The following is a 27011-nucleotide window of genomic DNA, read 5'->3' as shown; positions in this document are numbered from 1 at the left end:
CCAAAAAGACAATTCAAGAAATCATTCATTACCAGCTTTTAAGATTGCGTTCTCATCCCTGTAAATCTTTTTTTTCCTTTTCACTTCTGTTAAATTTGCTATAAATTTAATAGTAAACATTAAGGTTAGTAACTGTTTACTTTTAAATGTTTCATTGTGAATATGTATGCTACAAACTTGATAGTTTAAGATGAAGAAAAGTGCTTTCTAAAGTGTAAAGCACTATATAGGTATAAGTTAATGGTAGAAAACTAGAGTTGTTTTTCAAATGATCCCAGAATTTTTTGGGATAGAGGAAACTGCATTTGGGGTGGATTTGTTTACTGATCTCCTAGAAAATTTCTTTTGGGTAGAAAAATATCTGTGTCAAACAATTAAGAAAAATAAAAAGAGCACAATGCAGAGCTGGAGGAGAGGGGCACGTTAGTAAAAGTGGTTTATTTGCCCCTCTTGTTTCACTGAGCTGATGGGGGAATATCAGCAATGCAGTCAATCACCAAGCTTTGGAGTATGAGCTGCTTAAGAGCAGGAATTGTCTTGCTTTTTGACTTTGCTCCCCAAGAACTTAATATGGTGCTTAGCATCTAGTAAGAGCTTAATAAGTGCTTTTTCATTCAATTAGTCATTCATTCCATGTATTTATGTTGATTGACAATCATGTTCTGCTTTGGCTTGGGTGTACAGGCAGATGGAAGCCCTTTGGCTAAGGTCTGCTGATTCTCTTGATAAGCCCTCTTACTTCCAGTGTGAACTCTACTGCCTACAAGCTCAGTGCTTATCCTGTTTATAAAGCTCTTTAAGAACTCAAGAGATTGATTGCTCCTTTGTGTCCAACTACTCTTGGTCAGATTCTCATCATCTCTTGCATAGACTACTGCAACAATTCAATAGAATGTCTATGCATTTATTCTCTCTCTTCTCCATAGTTGCCAAATATTTCCTAAAGCACATGTATCACCATGTCACTTTCCTATTCAAGCAACACCCATGACTTTCTGTTGCCTCTAGGATAGAAGCACAAGATAAAATGCATGATCCTATGACATTTAAAGCCCTTCATAATCTGTACCCAGATTGATTACCCCACATGTCCAATACACACACACACACACACACACACACACACACAATTTTAGTCCAACTGGCTTACCTGCTATTTCCTATAAAGGACACTCCTTTCCCCAAATCCATGCTTGTCCAGACTGTCTCTCATGCCCGAAATGCTTTCCTTCCTCACTTCCCTAGCTTGGAAGCTCGAGCCCACATGCCACTTCCTCCATAAGGGCCTTCCTGGATTCCCCTAATTGTTAGTGTTCTCTGTCCTTCTCCTTTTCCTCACCCCCACCATTACTTTTTCTTTACTTAATATTTATTTTGCATTTACTTGTCTTAAGTTCATTTTTATTCCTCACCCCCAGTACAAGGCAAACTCCCTCAGTGGAGGAACAATCCCATTTCTGTCTTTGTATCCCCAAGTGACTGGCATACCGCCTGTCACATGGCAGGAACTTAATAAATCCTTATTGAAGACAAACTTTTAAAGTAAGCTGAAGTTAGTAACAGCATAAACACCAATAATACACCTTTTGGTACTCTCAACCTTTCAAAATACTTTCATGTCATTTTGCCTTACTTTATGGTACGAGGCAACTGGCACAAATATAAGTATCATTAACATCTCCATCACAGATGCAGAAAAAAGTGAGACAAGATAATGGGGTCACAGATCCAGAAGTGGGAGGGACCTTAGAGTCTATCTAATCCAACTCACCCCCTCTCATTGCAAAGATGAGAAAACAGAGAGAAGGGAAAGCACTTGCCCAAGGTCACTCAGTGGAAGAACTGGCAGTGGAACACTGGTTCCTTAACTCCAAATCCACCGCTCTTTCCATTGCTTGACATTATTTCCCTTCCAGCTCTCCATCTGTGATCTCAAGTCATGTGGATTTTCTGCCACACAAAACTAGTAGCAGGTCAGGGCCTAGAACTAAGTAACCTGACCCTCAAACCAGTATTCTTTCTAGACATCATGTTGCCATGCAAATCCAGTATAGCACTGATAGTACATAGATCTCGATAGAGAGAAGAGAGGTTTCAGAAACATGTAAGCCAGCCTTACAGGGGAGATATTTGCCTTTGTTGACTAAATTTATGGTGGGAAATCTGTTATTTATCAAAGTCTATAATATGCAATGTATAGGAAAGCTGGGTTTACTTGCCGTATAGATAAGGAGAAACCTAACCAGGGCCTCAGTGGGAGGGAGCATTTATTTAGGCAGGTGACTTTGGGTAGAAACTCACTGCGAACAACAAGAAGGCAAATTGCACTTCACTCGAGTTTGATGGGAGGATACCTGTTGGTGCCATTAACACACAGGGGTTTTGCTTTCATACTTTCATCACTAACCTAGAGTACTTTGGGTGTGTAAAGACCATAGATTTAGGGCTAGAAGAAACCTTGGAAGAAATATAGTCTTACTATATTTACTATGTTACTACTCCATTTTCCTTTCCTTCAAAGGCCTAACAAGGAATTGGAACTCCCAATTTCACCCAGGCTTGAAGTGCAAGTGGGCAGAGCACTGGGCTTGGAATCAGGGAGACTGCTTCCTAAATTCAAATCTGGTCTCCGCCACTTACTAATTATGAGACCCTGGGCAAGTCACTTAACCCTGTATGCCTCAGTTTCTTCGTCTGTAAAATGAGCTGGAGAAGGAAATGGCAACAAACTACTCCAGTATCTTTGCTAAGAAAACCCCAAAATGGAGTCATGAAGAATCAAACAACAGAAGTTGTTCAGCAACAGAACAGGAGTTCCATGGCCACTCCAGATTCAACAGCAATGCTGATCAGCATGGAATGTTTAGGAAATTGCCCTGTTTTACTGACCAAGGCAAGTTCATCGTTCCTTAGGCAGTTTAGTGGCCCTCTGCTCCCAGAGGCTTACCATATTTGTGCTAGACTTAGGGCAGACACCTGATAGGCTTTTAGACCTATTGAAGTTCAGAACCCTTGATCTTCAGAGACTCCTGGCTACAAATCCCCCTGTAGCATGAATTCCCAGCCCCAGCTGCACTATTACCATTATTTATATTTTCTCCTGCAGTATCTCTCTTTCTCTTCTTTGTTGATACCACATAAATTTTTTTTTTCTGTAATCAAGTGAAGTGAACTAATAAGGATTTCACACTGTCCAATACGTTTCCAAGGTAAAGTGTGAAGATAATCATTGGTCAGGTGAGTTGCCTGGGAGACAACAGCGGAATCAATAAGGAAAACTGATGGGGAGAGGGTCTAGAATATTCCTCCAAGTGGATGAGGCCAGGGGATTTATCTTTTACCATTTAAAAAAAAGCCAAATTACTGCTACTTTTACATTTTCACTAGGTAGGGCTACAAAGAAAACCTTTTAAGTGGAATCAGGTGAAATCCAGTTTCACTAATAGCTTCTGTGAGAAGTACAGTTGAACTTAACATCAAAATAACACAGGGCAGTTTCTGCTACTTAACACTTTCCTATGTCATAGCAGAAAGGAAAAAGCCGAAACGAAAGATGGTAACAAATGAAAGATGCAAAATATCCATTACGCAGATGGACACAAAGGAGCGATCAATCTCTTGAGTTCTTAAAGTGCTTTATAAACAGGATAAGCACTGAGCTTGTAGGCAGTAGAGTTCACACTGGAAGTAAGAGGGCTTATCAAGAGAATCAGCAGACCTTAGCCAAAGGGCTTCCATCTGCCTGTACACCCAAGCCAAAGCAGAACATGATTGTCAATCAGTATAAATACATGGAATGAATGACTAATTGAATGAAAAAGCACTTATTAAGCTCTTACTAGATGCCAAGCACCATATTAAGTTCTTGGGAAGCAAAGTCAAAAAGCAAGACAATTCCTGTTCTTAAGCAGCTCATACTCCAAAGCTTGGTGATTGACTTCATTGCTGATATTCCCCCATCAGCTCAGTGAAACAAGAGGGGCGAATAAACCACTTTTACTAACGTGCCCCTCTCCTCCAGCTCTGCATTGTGCTCTTTTTATTCGTGGTTTTTTTTTACCTTATCATGAGATTAAATATTATTTCTATGCATATGGTTTATTCATCTACATTCTACTGCGTATCTTTTCTGAGCTCAGTTCTGCACACCCCACTACCTGCCTGCTGGACAACGCCACAAAGATACCCCACAGTCATCTCAAACGCAACATCTGTCCAAATCAGAACTTGTTATCACAACCTCCCCTCCCTTCCCCCATAGCCATCATGCTTCCTCATTTCTGTCAGGGGCACCAGCATCCTTCAAATTACCCAGGTTTACAACCTCCAAGTCAATTCTGACTCTTCATTTCCCTTCACCCTTTATGTCTAATTATTACCAAGTTTTATGAGCTCTACCACCACATGTCTTGCCTGCATCTCCTCTCCGTTTATGAGATTCATTGGAGGTGATATACTATGCTTCTTAGCCTGACTTTTTTGGGTCACTGACTTCTTTTATTGGTTTTAGTTAAGCTTTTATTTAGTATGCACTAATTACCACAACCTAAAAATTGATGAGCTGTCCCTCTTGCCTGGAATGCATTCTCCCCTAACCCTTCTCTCTTAGAATCCAAAGTTTCCTTCAAAGCTCAGTTCAGATATTACCTCCTACATGAGACCTTTCCTGATTCCCTCCCCGCTTCTCCCCAACCCCCAACTGCCTTCCATGAAATTGTCTTGTATTTATTCTGAATATTTTGTATATATGCAACAGTATGCATGTTACACATGTTTTCTCTCCCTGTAAAATATAAAGTTATTGATGAATCTTTATGCGGGTGATTTTCGAAGAAGGTGGCTGTCCCTCAGGTCTCTGTCCTGGGCCTTCTCTTCTGGAAGTAGCCCTGGAGAATGATGAGTATTCCAACTCCCCCACCTTGATCTGTCAGCCAAGGCCAGTGAGCGAAGGTACAACCAGTAAAAGTGGAAATAATCAACAGAAAGAAGGCACTAGAATTAAGGGAGATTGGGAGAGGCTTGCTATAGAAGGTGAGACTTTAGCTGGGATTGAATGAGGTCCCTGAAGGCAGGAGGTCGAGATGAGAGCATTCCAGGCGTGGGGAACAACCTGGGAAAGTGTCCTGAGCCAAAAGACGGAGGGTCTTGTTTGTGGAACATCTGGGAGGTCAGTCACTGAATCACAGAGTGTGGGGGAGAGTAAGATATAAAAAATCTGGAAAGGTAGGAGGCGGCTAGGTTGTAAAGGGCTTTGAATGCCAGATAGAAGCTTTTCTCTTTAATTCTGAAAGTGATAGAGAGCCACTGGAGTTCATTGAATAGGGTGGAGTGACATGGTCAGATCTTGCACTTTAGGAAAATACCTTTAAGAACTGAGTGGAGGTGGACTGGAGTGAGGAAGGACTTAAAACAGGAAGCCCAAGCAGTACAGGCATGAGGGCTCCGACCGGGTAAGGTTGCCTACAAGAGCTTGTGTTCCCCTGGAATTGCCTTCATATCAGAAGCAACGGTTATTAAACCTGTAAGATTCTAGTGCCTAATGATAAGGATATTAAAAAAAAAAAGACAAACAGGTGAGCTGCTATCAGACATGCATTTTTTTTGAAATATCTGATTTTAAAAAAAATTCCAAACTTAACAAATACCAAATAAAATGGACATTTCCATGTACATGGTAGAATAGACAAAGATTTATTTGTGAACCTGCAAATCTCTACTATGTAAAGTTGCTTTTCTTTTAAATTTCAAGCATTCAGCATGTCACTTTCAAATCTGACCTGTTTGCGATTGTTTCTAGGTTTCTTTTCTTTTCAGTGTATTTTATGTATTTGTTTTTAATGCTGTAATAAACCTTCTTTCCTTCCTTCCTTTCTTCCCTCCTTCCTTCCTTACTTTATCCCTATACCTTCCCTTCCTTCCCATTAAAGTAGAAAATAAAACCCTTGTAACAAACATGCAAATATTTCACATGAGAAAAACACTAGAAAGTTCCATATTAGTACAGTTAAAAACCCCAAAAAACTGAACAAAGGACTTGGCTCCTTCAGTTGTCTGGGAAAGGGCAAGGCTTTTATTCCTTAAAGAGAAAAAAAAAATTCTCGCATCTGTTAATAGCAAACATATTTGGGGAAGGGGGGAGGGAGAGTGTGATAATAAAGAACAAAGGATGAATGATGGAAAAGAGTCAGAAGAAGGAAAAAATAAAAAAAAAACTGAGTTAACATTTTCTAGATAAAAATTTGATATTACCGTGTGTGTGTGTGTCTGTGTGTGTCTGTGTGTGTGTGTGTGTGTATCTGTGTGTGTGTTTGTTTAGTAAAGGATTGGGTGAGAAGAAGAAGAAAAAACAGCTGATAGGAAGAAGTCATAGACACAGTTCTACTCAACCTGACTTTGAGAGGAGAGGGAGAAGTGATCTTTCATCTCTAGGGGAATATTGAATGGTATAGGAAGACTGGAGAGAAGGTATATGGCATAAAGTAGCTGGAGGAATGTCTCATCCTAGGTTGGGGGTGTGGGGATAGGACATGAAAGCACTTTTATAACTATTTTGCGTTGGGGCAGGCCCTTACAAGCACCAAAGCAGATGTGAGCCATAGGAACTTGGTAGAACTTTACTTGCTTGTCGAATTTGTTTAATTATGTGTTTGGAGGTGAATGTAATCTTCAGACCCACCTGCTATGGGATGTTTGTGCTCTTATGAAAAACTATTAATTTGGAGTGTCTTAAAAACTGTGCCTAATGAACAATTGCTAATGTTTAACTCATCAATTTCATGAGCTCCCCAGTCATCTTAATAAGTTTAGGACCTTTGGAGACATCTGACCGGCACCTCCATTTGGAAGCACCTCTCCACCTTAGAGGACACATACTAATATCCTCTGATTGCAGATGCTTCTAAAAAAGACACATTTGAACTTGGGTAGATTGGCTTCAAGCTGCCCTGCTTAGTGATCTAGAAAAACAAGCTCTCAGCATTTTTCCTGTCCCTGTGTACCGTCTTCTGGAATTCAGTAAGGAAATCCTGGAAGGGCATCTCCTCCATCCCCCTCCTACCCCAGGAATGTCAACTTGTGGCAGAAACACATGGCAGAGGTAGACATGTGCTTACATGTAGCCTGAGAGAGTAGTTCCAAACCCTTAACCTGCTGTGCAGAGGAGGGGGACGGGAGACTTTGAATTCCCTATGCAGTGTCAGCCTGGAATCTAGCCTTCTAACCAGAGAATGGAGATTTCCTGAGCATCACCTCCTTATGGGGAACAACCCATCTCACAATTTCCCAGGTTGGAGCATCTGGGGATTCAAGCTTGTGGAGAGACAAAGGGCTTTCCTAATCAGCCAGCCTCCGTGGAGAAAGAAGGGCATGGAACCCATACAGTTACTTCATTTCATCCTACCTGGAGAACAAAGCCCTTAGTTACTTAACGGTATAGATCTGATAGGAAAGAGGACATAGCTTGTCCAGCAGTCCCCAAAATATGCTTACTTTGTGGGGTTTGGGGGTGAGGCAGACTTCAGAGGATGTTACTCGTGTTAGAGGGAGCCTCTCAAAGAGAGGAGCTCCTAAGAATTTCAAAAGGGTTATCTGGTGCTCTCCAAGGCCTCCTTTCCAGGGCTATCATAAGTTGAGGACTATTAGTCCATTTGGTGTATGTTTCATAATTTCTGTTTATTGCTGTAAATCCTTTACATTTAGTAATTTTCTGTAGGGGCCTCCTCTGTCCATATTTGTTATAAACACAGCCTCTATCCTAAGTGTGATAGGTATTCCTAGAGTATCTCCAGGTGGGAACAACAAGCCAAGGAGAGGTGACACCCTCCTTCCCTGGAGCCTAGTCTGCCTTGGCGTGGCCTGGGTCATCTCATATTTGTGTTGACCATGTGCGGGTTATTTCCCAATAGAATATGAACCTCCTGAGGGGAAAGACTGTTCCATTTTTTCTCTATCTCCAGGAACTGGCACTTAATGCTTAATAGAGGCTTAATTAGTGGGGCTCCCACGGTTTTGCTTAGGTAGGTATCCTAGGAAACCTCTATCCCATCCCAGGGGGCACCAGTGTCCAGGATGGTTAATGAGTCCTAAGTCCAGAGTTAACATATATTGTTCCTAGGATAGATTAACAATGAATGTAGGGGCCTGGAATTAAATCAGGGCCATATGATTCTGAAATGACACTGTCTATCAGTATACCCACTGAGTCCTTTATGAGTTTGATTTGAGAGAATGACACTTATCAAATAAAGACCCTTGACAAAATGATAAGACAGGGAGGAATGGTTGTCATTTCTGATTGTGCTAATAATGAGACAGAAGAGAACTGAATTGAGCTTTTTTTTTTTTCCATCCCAGAAAGCCTTATTTCACATGAGCAATGTAGAAGGAATAAAGGGGAAAAAAATAAATGAATAGCCCGAGGATGGTGATGAAATTTCAGAAATTATTAGGAAGAAAAAAGTAAGAAGGGAGTTGAAGTATATTATTTCATTAGAGGTGATGGAATAAAAAGGACTTTGAGGGTAGATGGAATTTGGGGGCATGGAGGATGCTGCATTATATTCTCATCTGGGCATCAGAAAAGCAAAGAAGAGGAGAAGGAGCTTCTGATTCAAGCTCTAATAAGTGATGATGAGACTCGAAGCAGGAGTGGAGGTGGGGAATGGTACTGTGAGGGAATACTTAATTCAGATTAGCATATGCAAAGCTAGTTTTGGGGACCCAGGGCTGGCTTAAACAGAGAGAACAAACCTGACAATAATAACATATCTGATGAATGAGGAGCTGTAACAGTTCCTGTCAGGTGATTCCAAAAGAGTCAGTGTTTCAACCACAATTTCAGGCAAGGAAAAAATAGAGTTGTATGTACAGTTAGTTAACCTTGACAATAATACAGCTTAAAGGCACCGTGGATAGTGAGATGATTCTATTACTCTAATAGTTCTGTTAGCTTATTGAGGTGAATTAATGAATGAAGCATTTATTAAGCGTTTTATTCTATGCCAATTACTGTGGGTGAATTCTTGATTCGAATTAGCATATGCAAAGCTAATTTTGGGGACCAAGAGCTGGCTTAAACAGAAAGAGAGAGCAAACCTTGAAGCCTTTATAATGAGGAGCTTCCATTCCAGGGCCTTGGCTCTGTTGAGTAGACCAGTGTATCTTGTGTATAAGTGTTTGTACATAATTGTTTGCCTGTTGTCTCCCCCATTAGATTGTGAGATCAGTAGTAAGGACTTTTACCTTATTTTTGTCCTCCAGCACTTAGCATGGTGTCTGGCACATAATAAATGTTTATTGACTGACTTTCTACTGAAGGAAACACCCCGTGTAGGTATCTGCGGCAAGTCAGATAGAAAGGTCTTCTGGTGCTTAAGGTGCTGCTGTAGCAAAGCAGCTGGTTAAAAGCCTTTTTCTTTCATGTTATCTCCACTACTGAAATCCTGGCACTTTCTGATGTTCAACCATTTGACAGGGCCTGGGACTTTGGTGGAAAAACTTTATTTTCTGGATCTTCAGTAGCTGTGGCTGCAGCCCCTGAAGGAGCCAGTGGCCAGACTGCATTTAGGGTCCAATCTATATCGAAATATTTTTACTAGCACTTTGTTATAACTATAAACCTTTTATTTATTTGTTTAATTATTTAGCTGTTTATCTTTAACATTCATTTTTTAGAAAATTTGAATTCTAAATTCCTTCTCTCTCTCTCTCTCTCTCTCTCTCTCACACACACACACACACACCTCTCCCCCACCCACCCCTCCTCTACCCATTGAGAAATCAAGCAATATGATATCAATTATACATGTGAAGTCATGCAAAATTAGCTGTGGGTAATTATAAACTTGAAATAAAGTTGGGGAATAGCTATACAAATTGTGATATGTGGTTGGAGGAAAATATTATCATGCTTTAAGAAACTAATTCAGAGAAATAAGGGAAGACTTGTGTGGACAGATACAGAAGAATGAAGTAAGAACCAGGAGAATCATATACACAATGATGAATGTTGTGAAGGAAAATGACACTACAAGGAAGTTAAATGCTGATTAATTCTAATTACCATTCCTACTCCTACTGAATTGATGATGAAATAAACATACTTCCTTCCTCTCAGTTGAGAAGTGGGAGACTGTCTGTGTGTATTGTGACATATTGGTTTTTGATTAAATATTTTTGGATTTTTGCTTAAACATTTTTTATTTAAATTTCTTTGTCCTAGGGAAGCCTTATTGGGTATTAGTTAAGGGGGAATTGACTGTGGTCTAAAAATAAAAGATAACAATAAATCTTAAAAAGAAAAATAGGTTTATAACAATATGAAAACACTTTTATATAGTGAATACTGAAAAACATTACTGATTTTAAGTATAAAGTGCCAGCTTTTTTTCTTTATAGCACATATTATCTGATAGTTTTATTAAGCCATGTCTATTATTTACCATTGTTTTGACCTTAGGGGGGAAAAGTATTGTCTTTTTTTGTAGACTGTTTAGAAAAAGAGGAATTAGAAATGATATATTTTAAGTTTGTTGATTCATAATTTAATAAGACATACTTATTTTAGAATTCTCATGGAGCTGTGCTTTCATTAGTGGGCATACTCTTCTATCAGTTTAGATTTAGTAATAAATATGAAAATTATGTTAATGTAATTAGAGTAGGTTAGATCATACATGGTTAATTGTGCTCGCTTGAAAGTCAGGGATTTTGATTTGATTGTCTAATTAAATATGGTTAATTTAAAGGCAATTAAAATTGATGCGCTAGGTGGATGAGAAATCTTAGAAATATTTTCAAGTTACTGAATATCCAAAATTGATCCTAAAAATATAATTTATTAGCATAGAAATGCATGGGTGTGTGGACATGAAGTTTCTATTGGCTCCTCCAGAATTTCACCCAAAAACTGAGAAGTTCAGAAAGTCTAAACTATTTTTTTAAATGTGTTCCTGACAATCCATATATTATTACCTGTTTTAATTCTGATGTATGCCTCTCATTTTGTATACTATTTAATACGGAGAATAGATACTATGCCAAGATCAGGAGCCTATTCCATACTGGGAAGATAGACTTGCTTAGATAATATATTGTAAAATAAATGCAAATATATCAACTGGAATTAGTAATTACTAAAAGCAAGTAATTGTAGGACCAATTTCCTTATTCATAAGAATACATTGATACTCTTCATTTTCAGCTTTTGTCTTGAGTGAATTTGAGAACTTTCTAACTTAGTCTTCATTAAAGTAGTTAATTTGCTTTTGTATAGGATTTATATCTTTTTACCAATGCTCCTCTGCTACCGTGATGTTTTTCAGGCTTAAGAAAATACTCTTTGACATGTCTCTCTGTATCTTTTCTCTAGGCTTTCGAAAAATAAGTCTTGATGATCTTCGGAAGGCTTACATTGTCAAGGATGTCCAACAGTACATCCTCCATCGTCTAGATCAAGAAGAAGCCTTGAGACAGCACCTCACAAAGGAAACTGCAGAAATGTTGAATCAGCTTCATATCAAAAGCAGCGGGTGTTTTCTTTATCTAGAACGAGTTCTAGATGGAGTTGTGGAAAACTTTATTATGTTAAGAGAAATCCGTGATATCCCTGGAACCCTCAATGGGCTATACCTCTGGCTCTGTCAGAGACTTTTTGTGAGGAAACAGTTTGCAAAAGTTCAACCTATTCTGAATGTGATTCTTGCAGCATGTCGACCACTAACCATAACAGAATTATATCATGCAGTATGGACCAAAAATATGTCACTGACCATAGAAGACTTCCAACGCAAACTAGATGTACTCTCAAAACTCCTTGTTGATGGACTAGGGAATACTAAAATATTGTTTCATTATAGTTTTGCAGAGTGGCTACTGGATGTCAAACATTGCACACAGAAATATTTATGTAATGCAGCAGAGGGACACAGAATGCTTGCAATGAGTTATACCTGTCAAGCAAAAGATTTGTCTCCTTTAGAAGCTCAAGAATTTGCATTACACTTGATTAATTCAAACTTACAGTTAGAGACTTCTGAATTAGCTCTGTGGATGATATGGAATGGTACGCCTGTCAGAGATTCTTTGTCTACTTTAATCCCCAAAGAGCAGGAAGTCCTGCAGTTGTTGGTTAAAGCGGGTGCCCACGTCCACAGTGAAGATGATCGTACGTCTTGTATTGTCCGGCAAGCCTTAGAAAGGGAGGATTCTATTCGAACCTTGTTAGATAACGGAGCTTCTGTAAACCAGTGTGATTCAAATGGGAGAACTTTGTTGGCTAATGCTGCATATAGTGGTAATCTCGATGTTGTTAATCTACTCATTTCCAGGGGAGCAGATTTGGAGATTGAAGATGCTCACGGACAGACGGCACTGACTCTAGCTGCTCGACAAGGGCATACCAAGGTGGTTAACTGTTTGATTGGCTGTGGAGCCAATATTAATCACAATGACCACGATGGCTGGACAGCACTACGATCCGCTGCTTGGGGAGGTCACACTGAGGTCGTTTCTGCTCTTCTTTATGCTGGAGTCAAAGTCGACTGTGCAGATGCTGATAGTCGAACAGCCTTGAGAGCGGCAGCCTGGGGCGGGCATGAAGATATCGTGCTGAACTTACTTCAGCACGGTGCTGAAGTTAACAAAGCTGATAATGAAGGCAGAACCGCTTTGATAGCTGCAGCGTACATGGGGCACAGAGAGATTGTGGAGCACTTGCTGGACCATGGGGCAGAAGTGAATCATGAGGATGTAGATGGGAGGACTGCACTGTCCGTGGCTGCACTTTGTGTTCCTGCCAGTAAGGGGCATGCCTCTGTAGTTAGTCTTTTAATTGATCGTGGTGCTGAAGTGGATCACTGTGATAAAGATGGCATGACTCCCTTGTTGGTAGCTGCCTATGAAGGACACGTCGATGTCGTTGACTTGCTTCTAGAAGGGGGAGCAGATGTGGACCATACAGATAACAATGGTCGAACACCCCTTTTAGCAGCAGCTTCGATGGGTCATGCTTCAGTAGTAAACACACTTTTATTCTGGGGGGCTGCTATTGACAGCATCGACAGTGAAGGTAGGACAGTTCTCAGCATAGCTTCAGCACAAGGAAATGTTGAGGTGGTACGAACTCTGCTGGACAGAGGCTTAGATGAAAATCACCGAGATGACGCAGGATGGACCCCATTGCACATGGCAGCTTTTGAAGGTCACAGGTTAATATGTGAAGCGCTTATTGAACAAGGAGCCAGAACAAATGAAATAGATAATGATGGCCGCATACCTTTCATTTTAGCTTCCCAAGAGGGACATTATGATTGTGTACAGATATTACTGGAAAATAAATCTAACATTGATCAAAGAGGATATGATGGAAGGAATTCCTTGCGGGTCGCTGCTTTAGAAGGTCACAGGGACATTGTTGAACTACTCTTCAGCCATGGAGCTGATGTTGACTACAAAGATGCTGACGGCCGACCCACACTTTACATCTTGGCTCTGGAAAACCAGCTTGCGATGGCTGAGTACTTTTTAGAAAATGGTGCAAATGTGGAAGCAAGTGACGCGGAAGGGAGGACAGCGCTCCATGTTTCCTGCTGGCAGGGCCATTTGGAAATGGTGCAGCTTCTGATGACATACCATGCCGATATTAATGCTGCAGACAATGAAAAGCGTTCTGCTTTGCAGTCTGCAGCCTGGCAGGGCCATGTAAAGGTGGTTCAGGTTTTGATTGAACATGGGGCTATAGTTGACCACACATGTAACCAAGGTGCCACTGCTCTCTGCATTGCTGCTCAAGAAGGACACATTGATGCTGTGCAGATATTACTAGAACATGGTGCTGACCCAAACCATGCAGATCAGTTTGGACGTACTGCTATGCGGGTTGCTGCCAAAAATGGACATTCTCAGATAATTAAATTATTAGAAAAATACGGTGCATCTAGTTTAAATGGTTGCTCGCCATCTCCTGTTCACACAATGGAGCAGAAGCCCCTGCAGTCAGTATCCTCAAAAATGCAGTCTTTAACAATTAAATCAAATAGTTCTGGGAGTACTGGTGGAGGAGATATGCAGCCTACATTGCGTAGCTTATCTAATGGGCCAACTCATGCGTTCAGCTCTCCTTCAGAATCTCCAGATTCCACAGTTGATCGCCAGAAATCATCACTGTCAAATAATTCCCTTAAAAGCTCCAAAAATTCTTCTTTAAGAACTACTTCCTCTACAGCAACTGCTCAGACGGTCCCCATTGATAGCTTCCACAATATGTCTTTTACAGAGCAGATACAGCAGCATTCGTTGCCGCGAAGCCGAAGTAGGCAGTCAATTGTTTCCCCATCTTCTACAACACAATCCTTAGGCCAGAGTCATAATTCACCAAGTAGTGAGTTTGAGTGGAGCCAAGTAAAGCCCAGTTTGAAATCCACTAAAGCAAATAAGGGGGGGAAATCAGAAAATTCTAGCAAATCTAGTTCTGCTGGGAGAAAACCTAAACCTAGTAATTCTTCACAGCCAAAAGTTTTAGAATATGAAATGACTCAGTTTGATAAAAGGGTACCTGTTGCCAAATCTGGGACTAGTACGCCACTTAAGCAGATGCCAGCAGAATCACAGTGTAAAATTATGGTTCCTCCAGCTCAGCAGGAGGTTGGGCGCTCTCAGCAGCAGTTCCTGATTCACCAACAAAGTGGTGAACAGAAGAAGAGGAATGGCATAATGACAAATCCAAATTACCATCTACAGAACAATCAGGTTTTCCTTGGCAGGGTCTCAGTCCCACGAACAGTACAGGACAGAGGGCATCAGGAAGTTCTGGAAGGCTATCCTTCTGCAGAGACAGAGTTAAGCCTTAAACAAGCCCTGAAGCTTCAGGTTGATGGTTCTGATCCAGGTTTCAACTACAAAAAGGAAACGCCCTTATAAAAGGTAAATTTTCATCAATACCAATATAGTTCTGAGTGAAGAAGGTCTTCGAAAACATTCACTGGGACCTGTTCTGATCCTGATGCTGAGAGGACACCTAGTGTGTTATAACAGGGTTTATACTTTGACATTTTTAGTTTGAGTTGTAACATACAGCTAAATAGTTGTTAGAATAAGTTGGCTTAATGGGGTCATCTATAAGTAGGCTGTGAAACAGGTAAAGTTATTTTTAAAGACTGAAGAAACATACACTTTGGCTTTCAGATGCATTCATTGCTGCATATTCAGATATTTATAAGCCTAAGCATTTGGGAAGGCTCTGGATTTGAATCTGTGATTTTCTCAGCATAGGAAGTGCCCAGTGAGATAGTTCATCTATCCAAGGCACATCAATCCAAATCTGTTCTTCATCTTATACAATCTTTGGGATATTCTTGGAGTATTGAGAAGTTAAGTGATTTGACTAGAGACTTTTAAATCTCTCTTTTTTTTAATCCTATTTAATCATAATATGTCTCTGTTCTATTAGCTTCAATGTTGAATATAAGTAATACCTCTACTAGTAAAGTCCTACCATGGTGCCTCATTATGACATAGAGGTGACTCTGGATTCTCATAGGTTGTGCCAACATTAGCATAAACTCAGGAAAATTATACAAAACTAGAAAGGTTTTGAATACAGACCTGGTGCTGAACTGTATCTGTTGTCCGAAAGACCAACTAAGCTAAGTTCAGAAGGGCTCATCAGCATGACAGTTGTGGGGTCATGAATTTTTTGGCCACAGTGTCAAATGAAATCCATCTACTGAGTCACAAAGACCTTTCAACCTGCCTTAATGAAAGCAGTATAATAGCCACACGTATGAAATCATATAATAATAAAATGTTTATAATGATTTTCAGGTTTTATTTTTTAAATTTAAAGATGTCTACAAAAATACTATGACAATTTTCAATACTTTGCTTTACTCTTTCTTTGTAGAGGTGCATATTTATCAAATTCCTCAAGGAAATGTTCATATATTATAGGATGGACATTTCATTTTTTTTAAAAGATATTATATTCCAGTAAAGCATTAAAAAACTGTATAATAAGATAGTATGCATTGTCTAACCAATTTATTAGTTGTCTTATGTACAGGAAACCTTACATTTCAAAGAAAAATGTTTTGGCTTTTTAGATTCAATATAATTCTCCAATCTTAAAAGGCTTTTTGGGGGGTTATGAAAAACAGAATTTCAGAAGTAAAATAATTTATATGACTGTATTCTTAAAAGAATATTCTAGGGAGTCTTAGAAGCAAACATCTTTATGAAATACATTAACATAAAATATTTTTTAGCCAGTTTTCTAACCTAATTGCTATTTTATATTGGTGAAAATTAATTTTATTGTTAAGGCTTGATTCATCTACTTATCTTTGGTAGGTTTGCGGAGCTGTAATTATTGACGTGAAAAAATAGAATTTTTCAGAGCCCAGAGTATTTGTTCTAGTTTCTGAGGCACTGTTTTTTTTTTTTTTTTTTACACATAAACGTTAATTGCAAAGGTTGTTTTTTTTCCTCTTTTTTAAATTTGTTTTTCATCTCCTGAAAATAAAGGGTGTTAATGGTATCTTGAAAGAATCATTCTTAATCTTGTAGAGGCCAAATAGAATCACGGAAAAAACATTGGATCTAGAATTCACACACCCATGTTTGAATCCTAGGGCTGCTGGATTCACTACTTGGACAACTCCCTTACTCTCTTGGTGTCTGTTTCACTGTTTGTAAAGTTAGAGGCTTCGACAATGGTTTCTAATGTCTTCCTTGATCTCCAAATCTCTGATCCTATAAAAGTACATATGCCTTAACCACAGTACAAAGAAACATTCAGTATCACTGTGATACAATTAGGGTACCATTTTATCTCCTATATCTTGGATAAACAAAGATATTTTCCTAATGTATCTTTCCTAGTACGTGAGTCCAGAGATTAAATAAAAATGGCATATTCATATTTATTTTCATTTTGGTGTGCTAGGTTATGACACATACATAAATTTATAATATATGTAGATATAGGGTGCTTTCCACAAAAGCACAGAAGTAGGGAAGCAGGAGATAGATTAGAGATGCTAAGTTGTGTGTACTGTAAGGCTGGAAAGGTTATGAGGCACCAGGACCTTGAATTTCAGGGTAAGGTGATGGGTGGTTGGCAGAAAGGAATAGTCAGAAGAATTTTGTGTAGAGAATTGATGTGATCAGATCTCTACACATGGAGAGCCGCTGCAAAACAACTGAAGGGTGAATTGGAGAGGAAAGAAACTAGAAACAAGCCACTTAGGCTCTTGTGGGGAGTTGGTAATGTGTAAGTCCCTGTACTAGGGTGAAAGCATCGGGAATAGAAAGAAGAAAATTAATTCAAGAGATGTTAGAAGGCAGTGTGGTATAGTGGATAGAGTGCTGGACTTGGAGTCAGGAAGACCCGGGTTCAAATACTGCCTCAGACATTTACTAATAGTGTGACCTGGGCAGGTCACCACATAACTAGATCTGATCATCCCTAGGGTTGCCTTCTCATCTTGTGTAATTCTTCTCCATGTTCTCCTATGGATTCCCTGTAGAGGATCTACCCAGCTTACTGGAGGACTTTGTCTGGTTCTGTTTGAGGAAATAAATGCTATTGCAGTATTTAGACCATTCATCTTTTATTCCTTAGTCTCTCATTTAATGACAAGGCTACTTCCTTTTCTTGCCATATAGTTGCATCATTATATTCCTTGTACTACTTTATAGCATATGAGTCTTTGTTTAAAATATATTGCAGTCTACACGTGCTCACCCTGTATCTTTCCATTGTTCTTTGGGTCAGGTACAACAGTGATTCATTGGAGACAGTCGTAACTATGTCATTAATAGCTAGCTAGCATTACTTGGAGAATGCGTTAAAATATGTATGTGTCTGTGTGTGTCTGCGCATGTGTGCGTGCGTGTGTGTGTGTGTGTGTGTGTTGCAGTATAGTTTGGGATCATTGGAAGCACGAAATCAGTATTACTCGTTTTCTTCCCTATGCATTCATGGGCATCATTGTCCATCTGCAGTTCCTGTCCCAGAGGTATGTATCGTAGACAACAAGCATACCACTGTGTGGACAATGTACACTTTTCATCCAGGTAGCGTTTCCTGTCTCGATCATTTAGCCCACTCCTTTTGAATCATGGTATTTATTGTGAAGGCTCTGTAATGTTTTGAGTCTTGATGAAAATCTTCTTATCTGGCTATTCTGTGAACAGAACACTTCATCTCTCAGCTTTCCCATCCCTGAAGTGCTCTTCCTTCTCTACTCTGACTGCTGACCTCCCTGTCTTCCTTCAAGTCCCAACGAAAATCCTACCTTCTAGAGGAAGCCTTTCCCAGCCCTTCTTAATTCCAATACTTTCCCTCTTTTACTTATTTCCTATTTATCCTGTATGTAGCTTGCTTTACATACAGTTGTTACATGCTGTTTCTCCCATTAGATTGTAGGCTCTTTGAGGGAAGGGACTATCTTTTGCCTCTTTTTATACCCCCATGCTTAGCAGACTCCCTGGTGCATAGGTGCTTACTAAAGGTTTATCAAATGAATGAACGAATGAATGTAAGAATAAGAGCATCTGGAGGACCTCACCATCTGACAGGAATCTTTTTTCTCAGTGTCCTGCCTAAGAGATAATTGCTTTTTTTTTTTTCTTACCTAAGACGGTCCTCCCTGTCAGTGGCATACACTTTTGACAAAATAAATCTCCCTGATTTTTTTGCCTCACTTAAGGTTAAAAACCAGAGGGCATTTGAACAGTTTTCTCTGTGGCTTAATTTGTTGAAGAATCCTGTATATTCTCATGTATGGTTGAGAGAATGTCTGTTTTAGAGAACTTTTAAGACTCTTGTTCTCTGCGGCTTTTAATCAGACAGTGGATAAAGTGCTGGGCCTGGAGTCAGGAAGACTCATCATCCCAATTTCAAATCTGGCCTCAGACACTTAATAGCTGTGTGACCTGAGCGAGACACTTCACCATACTTGCCTCAGTTTCCTTATCTGTAAAAATGAGTTGGAGAAGGAAATGGCAACTGGCTCTAGGATCTCTGCCAAGAAAACCCAAATGGAGTCACGAAGAGTTGGACACAACTGAACAACCTAACAACAGCAGTTCATTAAGCACTTACCATGTATCAACAAGGACTGTAAAATCCCTATTTTCATACAGGATCACTTTGATACATGTGGAGCCAGATGGGTTAGTTGTTATTCATGTTCTCTTGAATGCTTTTCTGTGATACTCAATCTGACTTTTTTTTCCCTTAAACCTTGACCTCTTGCCTGTATTTGACACCGTTGACTTCCTTTGCCTCCTGGATACACTCTTCTCTCTAGGTTTTCATGACATTGCTGTCTTCTGGTTCTTCCGCCTCTCTGAACCCTCCCTGTCAGGCTCCTTTGCAGGATCATCTTCTGTGATCTACCTGCTTTGTGTCCATGTACCCCAGGGCTCTGTCCTGGGCCTTCTTTCTTTCTCATTGACCCCATCAACTTCCATGGGTTTAGGGATCAGTGCTATGCAGCTGTTTCCCAGATCTGTGGATTCAGCTCCCGTCTTTCCCCCGAGCTTCACTCTCACATCACCAGTTGCCTATTGGACATTTCAAACTGGATGTCTCAGAGATCCAGTACGCTCACCATATCTAACACTAAACTCTTTCTCTGCAAATCTTTCCATCTCCCAAACTTCCCTGTTTCTGCTCAAGGTACTGCCATTCTTCCAGAATTGTAACATTAACATTTTTCTTGACCCTCCCCTTCCACATATCCAATCAGCTGCCCAATCTTAACATTCATATCTCTACGATAGGTCTAGCATCCACCCCCTCTTCTCGGCTTACACAGCTGCTGCATTCATTCAGATGGTCAAAACTTCTCCTCTAGATTATCGCCACGGCCTTCTGATTGGCCTCTGTGCCTCCAGTCCATTTTCCACGGTTTACCATAGTGATTTTTGTTAAGTTCAAGATTGACTATGTCCCCTCCCTTCTCAGTTGATCACTTCTTCCCTATTGCTTCTTGGATCAAATAAAAACTCTTCTGTTGAGCTTTGGTAACCCTTTACCACCTGGCCCGTACTCTGTAAGAAGCCCAGAGAGTTGGCCTTCTCTGTTTTTCAGAGGACGCTCCATCTTTCATCTCCCTGCCTTTGTACTGGCCCCTGTGCCTGGAATGTGTTCTTTTCTCCCCTCTGCCTGAAAGACAGTGCAGCTCAAGTACTGCCTTTTATGTGGAGCTTTTCCTGGTCCCTCTAACTGCTGGTGCCCTACCTTTCAAACTGCCTTGTGTTTAATTGGTTTGTATTTATTTGTATTGATCTTTTTATATCTATGTATACTTAGAGATTTACTTATTGTAAACAAGTATTATTCCCCTTTTAGAATATATATAGTGAGGATGTTTTCATTCTTTGTATCCCTGGGGTCTAGCACAGTGTCTGGCACACAGCAGATATTTAATAATAATCGTTAATTGTATGGTTGTCCTTTTGTTCTTTCCTCCCTGTGATATTTTGATAAACATTTCTTCAGCTCTTCCAAGATTATAATACCTTCAAGATCAATTTTCCCCCGTGAATGTTCATTCTGGTCTAGCCACTTGACCTTCTAAATACTATTTCAGTTTCCTTGGTAGGACAACAAATAGTTTGGTACTACCTGTATGACCTTGATAAGTCACTTAAGTTCCCTGAGCCCAAGTTTTCTCAGTTATGTAGTGAGGAGGTTAGCCTCTGACATTTCTTTTGGCTCATGGTCTTATATGAGAGGTACGTTGAAATCTCAGAGTATCAGGATCCAAATGTGAAGGTTTATTGTCATTGATGATGAAAGGAGATTGTTAGAGAACACAACTGTTTCATTTTCTCTCTCTTGGTTGGCTCCTGCCAGTTCTGGATTTGAATGCCCTTAGGATGATGTAACTTAGTTGGGTCTCCTGGCAAGCCTTTTTTATGCTTTTTTTTTTTTTTGCTTCCATTACTTTTCTTGCAATCCTATGAGATAACATAATTCACAGTCTTCCACTATCCTCCATGATGTTTTACCACTTGTGTTCTGTGTGGTGTTGCCTTTGGCTGCCATTGCTGTTTATTTGGCAAGTAAATCAATTGTTTACTGGCTAAAGCATCTTCTGGGTTCTCCTAGCAATTCGTTCTGAATTTTTGATGAAATTGGTGATAATGTTGGTGATTTTGCCTTCTTGAAATTGTTGAAGGATCATTTTACAACATATTTCATGAAAGAAAAGCTAGTGAAAGCATCTTCTTTGCAGAATACTTTTCTGTATTCTGCCTCCCATGTGTCGGTGTACCACAGTGCTCTGTCCTGGGCCTCTGTTTCTCATTGAGCTTTCTCTTTTGACCTCAGTAACTCCTGTGTGCTCAACTGTTATTTCTCTGCAGATGAGTCCCAGATCACATCCATCCCCTGTCTTATTTCAGATCTCTGGTCCCCTTATCTCCAGTTGCCTGTTGGAGATCTACACATAGATGTCTAATAGGAATCTCTAATTCAACATGTCGAGGACAGAACTCATTATCTTTGCCCCCAAATCACCCAGTTTCTGTCTAGGACATCACCATTTTTCAGTCATCCAGGTTTGCAGCATAAAAGTCATCCTCAGTTCTTCTACTTACCCTCCCGCATCCCCCATATCCAGGCTATTACTAAACACTATCAGCTATGTCCCTACGACGTTTCTCATATCCTTCCATTTCCTCCTTTCGCATTACAGCCATCTTATTTCAGCTTCTCATCATGTCTCTCTCAGACTTTGCAGCAGCCACCTTGCCGGGTTCCCTCCATTGAGTTGAGGAAACTGAGATACAGAGAGTTTTTAAGTGACTTGTATAAGACTAAATGGCAAATAAGAGTTAGATCTGAAAGTCAAACTTTGGTCCTCTTGGTGGAAGAGTGAGTAGAGCTGTGCCTAGGCCCTGGCTCCCCCTTGAAGTGGAGGTTCTAAAAAGTAACCAGTCAGAGGAAGGGACCACAGGGACTTCTCCTGTGTGTTGTATCACCCTTCTACAATTCCCTTCCCAGCAATAGAATATAAATTACTTGGAGGCATGGACTGTTTCTTTTGGGCCTTATAGATCCCCAGTGCTTCATGTGGTGCCAGCCAGGCCTATGTTGTCTAAGAAATGTTTGTTGAATTAAATTGAAACTCTCCAGAAGAAAAGCCTGTTCTTCAGAGAGACTAAGCCTATTATATAGTTAATACTTCTTAGGTATTCCTTCAACTGAATTTTATTCCTACAATTTATGGTTTTAGGAATTAGAGCTGGAAGGAATGCTGGAGATCATGTAATCTAACCCTCTTATAGATTAAAAAAAAAGAGGGTCTACAATTCTATTGATAGTAGGAAAACAAACCATGTATTAAAAAGTACATAAACTTTCTTTGTTGGATATTTGTGAGCATCAATGAAAGAGAGGGAGAGAGAGAGAACACAAAAAAAAGACTTAGAAAAGAAATTGCCTTTAGTTTCCAGCTACCTAGTTTCTCTTAAAGATGACAAAATTAAATGCCATTCAAAATTTCTGTGAGTGGAGGGAAAAAGCTAATGCTCAGCCAGAGGACCAAAATATGTAATGGCTGAGGATGTAGGAAGATGTATGGATTGGCAAAGGGGAGAAATTCAGGCGTATTAAAAAATATGGTTAAAGTCAGCCAGTATGCCAAATAAAAACTTTTTTTTTCTCCTACATGAACGTTTACTAAGTGTAATGGGAGAAGGAGGGCAAGATTTTGTCAACATAGGTTTGCATTAAGAACAAGTGTTCTGCATATTAAGAGTCTAGTATATAGTTCTTCAAAGACTTACTTTTATGACGGATACTTTGTTCCCATCACGTTTATCCTTTTTTCTCTTTCTGATTACATCTTGCTTTTACTCGATCTGTAATGCTGAAGCCCTCTCATACTGCCATTGGAATTTAGGCTGCCTGGTGGAGTTGGTGGAAGGTTGTTATGCCTGGTGTTCACTACTCCCAGCAGTAGATAGTACTCTCTCATACTTTGGTGCAATGTTAAGGAATGTTTAACAAGGCTTTTAACAGAGCTGAAATCCAATGATAAATTCTTATCACTATTCTGAGAATCCTTTGCAAATGCAGTCAGTGTTTCAAGATGCAGAACATTTATGGACTGAACTGAGTACCTTGGCCAATATGGAGCCAATTCGGCAATTATGCCTGTCTAGTCCTGTTTTTGTTTTCATGATATTAACAAATATTATGCTTGTGTGATGTTAAGATATTACTGTACTTTTTTAAATACCAAAATTAATTATCAATACTTTTTTTTTTTTAATGTTTGCACTAGTTCCCATTTCTGTGAAACAGAGACATTTGTCACTAGCATGGCTCATCGGCTGCCTGGGACAAAAGCATATGATGCCTGTTGAACGGCTGGAGAAATGAAGACTGTGATCTCTGCAGTACAGTTACCTTCGTTACTGTAACGTGCCTACATTTTAAGGCTGCCTTCTCAGTGTAATCCTCTGTGCTTCAGAATTTTATTTTGTGTACTTTGTATTCACTACACAGAATAAGCACTTTTTTTCTTAAATGCAGATACATATTGACTACATTTCCCTGATACAAGCTAAAAAAAATTTGAGAAAGCAATTTTGAGTTAATAGTTCAAGAAGATTTGATATATCTGCATGTGCCACAGTCAAGTGTTCCTTGTATTTATTTTTGGTTTTGTGGCGAAAGAAACTAGACATACAGATCAAATAACATTTGCATTGTTGTAGTGTATGGTTTATTTCTTGTGTCATTAACTTTTTTTTTTCAAGAAAAGCAAATTTCACATTATTTGTTAAGCCACCTCCTGTTCTCTGTACTTTAATGCTCATTGAATAAAAGCAAGATTACACTTCAATGCCACAGGGTAGGTAAAGAAAAAGAAAAAAGAAAAAAATCGTTGGTAAGGAGTTATTTAATTATTCTTAAGCAATCAAAGGAAGTTTTAAATAATTAAGTATGAATTTGCCCTGATAGTACCTCTCATCTATGTTTAAGGGCATCAGAAAACAAAAAAGCAAGCAGATCAGGGTACTGTTTCATTCATTAGGCCACCCTTTAATCTTCCTCTGGTCATTCCACCCCCAGTGATGTATACCATTCTTCTTAAGGCATGAAAATTCTCAGGGCTGAATCCATGCTTCAGTTGTCTGTGTGTAATGTGAGAGACATCTATCTAGAAAATGGAAACTACACTTCTTGCTGGAACAGACAGTTCATTGACCACTGTCTTACTTATTCTTTCCAAATTAAATAATATTTCTCCACAATTTTATTCTGAAGTCATGCATCTCAGCTATTTCTATCAGCGTACAACCAAATAGCTTCATAAAAACTTTTTTTTGTATTGACTTTTAAATTGTTGAGTGAATATTTTTGAAATCATAGGATCATAGAATTAGAGCTGGGAAGGACCTTACAGTTCATTAAGTTCAATCTGTCATCTTCCAGATGAGGAACCAGGGGCCCATAGAGGTTAAGTGACTTACTTTAGGTCACATAGCTAGTTAGGCATCTGAGGTAGAATTAGAACCTAGATATTCCTGACTGTAGATCCAGGGCTCCATTCAATATGCCTTGTTGAGATGAATGTAACGTATGCCATCCTTCATGGAGAGTACTGCAGACTGACCAACATTAAGACTGTGTGTCAGTTCTTTGGCTAGTAGTGATGATACATTTCCATGAACTCCTCCCATTTCTCTATATATTGCTGAGACAGCTGCCAAGATCACTGTGTGATCATGAAATAAAGGAAAGGTAATCAGATCCTGTGAGTTTAAAACCACCTTGGCTTGTTGAGTATCAGGACCTTAAACCAATCGAGCTAACTGATGCGTGTATGTATATTTTTCTTGGTGACGTTTAGCTTAACTAGTTAGAACATGGTCATGGTTACAGCCAGGTGCATGATTGAGATCCTGGTATGGGCTACTTAGCCTTGCACAAAGAAACACTTTTGTGACCACAGGTTTCAACCTTTGGCTTCCTATTTGTCAAGATGTGTGCTGTTTGTTGGCCTCTGATCAGACAGGTAAGAGTATGGATGAGCTAGCACAAATTCATCACCACTATCATGAAAAAGTCCATTTTACTATTAGATCAGCAGGGTCATCTTCATACATGTACATGTGACATGTTGAATATTCAAGACCATGGAAAGGTTTAATTGGTTACTATTTCCATTTGAATCTTATTTTAAAATTCATTTTTAAATCAGTGCAGCTCATTTTGTTTAACTTATGACATCAGTTATGAATCTTTAATAATCAGAAATGTAGGATAAGTTTTAAAATTTGTTAAGGTGACATGGCAATATTGATAACTCTAATGTGAATGTTTCAAGTACTGAATTTCTTATCCCTATGGGACATTTATAAAATAAACAAAACTCTTGCAAAATAGCCTTAAGAGTGTTAATGGTTCCTTAAGTAAATATGAACACATCCTAGTATTAGCACAGACTTGACTCACTCCTCAAGCTTAGTACATTTACAATGTTTTGGAAGATGGAGCTCTACTTATTAGGTGTATTTTTCTTTAGAAGGAGAACCCTAAAAGTTGTCAGTTTTCTATTAACCTTGAGTTGTTTGGATTCTATTTATTTAATTTTATTTTATTTGTTACAAAAAATGCACCTTGTGGCCAAAGGGCAAAGAATATGATTAATTTCACAAAGGCTTGTTTTTCAGAGTTGAATGTTTTCATATCCATACTATTTACACTTGAAACTTGGTAGGAACTTCATAAAGTCACTAATCTGAAAACAACCAAAAAATACCTGTTGAAAGGTATGATTTTTCAAAAGTAAGTTTTCCTACAGACATTTTGTGTAAATTCTCTTTTTGCAATAAGGCATGAACTGCTCTGTTAAGGGTGTTAGGAGATGTCCTGCTTTGCGTGGATGTTTGTGTGACTGAATGGCATGGCCACTGGGGCCTCTATTCCACCTTACAAAACAAACTAAAATAATTGTTCCAGAGTGTTCTGATGTTCTTGAAATTTGAATATTTCAAGCCTTATCTCTGCAGCTGTTTCTCCATCATCCCCCTTGTTTGTATATCATTCCATTCTCCTTAAAAGGTGATAATGGGGGAAGCTGTAAAGGACTCTGTCAAAAAATATTTAACATCTGTATGCACATGGAGAAAGGTTTTGGAGGGAAACATATCAAAACAAAAATAGTAGCAAAGGACAGTAATGATGCCTCTAGTCTTTTCTCTCCCAAGTTCTTACTGAAAGTATTATTGTTATCCCAAAAGATCAAGCTGTTACTTTTCTCATTATTGTTTCTGCTATGCAAATGTTGTTTGTTTATGTTTAAGGTCCTCCACTCACACTTTTCAGCAAATTTAGTTTGCAAACTATTGTTTTTAATTTCTTTATCCCTGGCTTTGGGTTGTAAATAGCCTATAATGTACATTGAATTTCACATTGTAAAATTTTTATTTTATTCCTTGTATTATATTAAGCAAAATCCTTATGTATATGAAAGTACATAATAAATATATTTGCTTTGCAGTGAACATCTTATTGGTTTCATTTCACTTTTTAGGCCAACTTAAGAATAAAGTATGAGGTTCTCTGCAACATATGCTTAAATTATTCTGCATTCTAAATTCCAAAATAACTATGTGATTTTTGAAACATTTTACCAGTGGGAAAATAGAGACAGAGAAATAGTTACTGAAAAAGACAATTGAAGCAGGATTCCTGCCTTTCTAATAATTTCTTAAAGAGCTCTATTTGTTCTAGGCTTTATCTGATCATCTATATTGCTATCTCAAAATTGCAGGGCTCCAGATAATTCAGGTAAAGTATATATGGTGTTCTGATGGACAAAGAGGTATGGTCACTTTAAATCCAAGATTTGTATGATTGCTGCCAAGCCATGATAATTTCTTTTCTGCCTAGTGTTGTCTTTTTTTTTTCCTCATTGAATAATTGTTGAACCCTTTTTATCATGTCTTTTACTCCCTCCCCCTTGCCTCCTTATAACACACCA

At 39.1% G+C, this 27011-nt stretch overlaps 1 protein-coding gene across 1 annotated transcript in view; it reads left to right on the top strand.

Annotated features, from left to right (window-relative positions):
* The window catches only part of ANKRD50 (ankyrin repeat domain 50), a 65411-nt gene extending 38914 nt beyond the window's left edge, over positions 1-26497 (top strand). The window contains exons 3-4 of the mRNA XM_027854526.1: positions 11369-14919; positions 23301-26497. Coding sequence (XP_027710327.1) covers positions 11369-14916 — 3548 coding nt within the window. The 3' untranslated portion in view covers positions 14917-14919; positions 23301-26497. The remainder of the gene's footprint in view (positions 1-11368; positions 14920-23300) is intronic.
* Positions 26498-27011: the final 514 nt, after the last annotated feature.

The sequence above is a fragment of the Vombatus ursinus genome, unplaced genomic scaffold (genome assembly GCF_900497805.2).
Source record: "Vombatus ursinus unplaced genomic scaffold, bare-nosed wombat genome assembly UNPS02010461.1, whole genome shotgun sequence".
NCBI classification, from domain to species: Eukaryota; Metazoa; Chordata; class Mammalia; order Diprotodontia; family Vombatidae; genus Vombatus; species Vombatus ursinus.
This window is presented reverse-complemented; position numbering and strand designations above follow the sequence as displayed.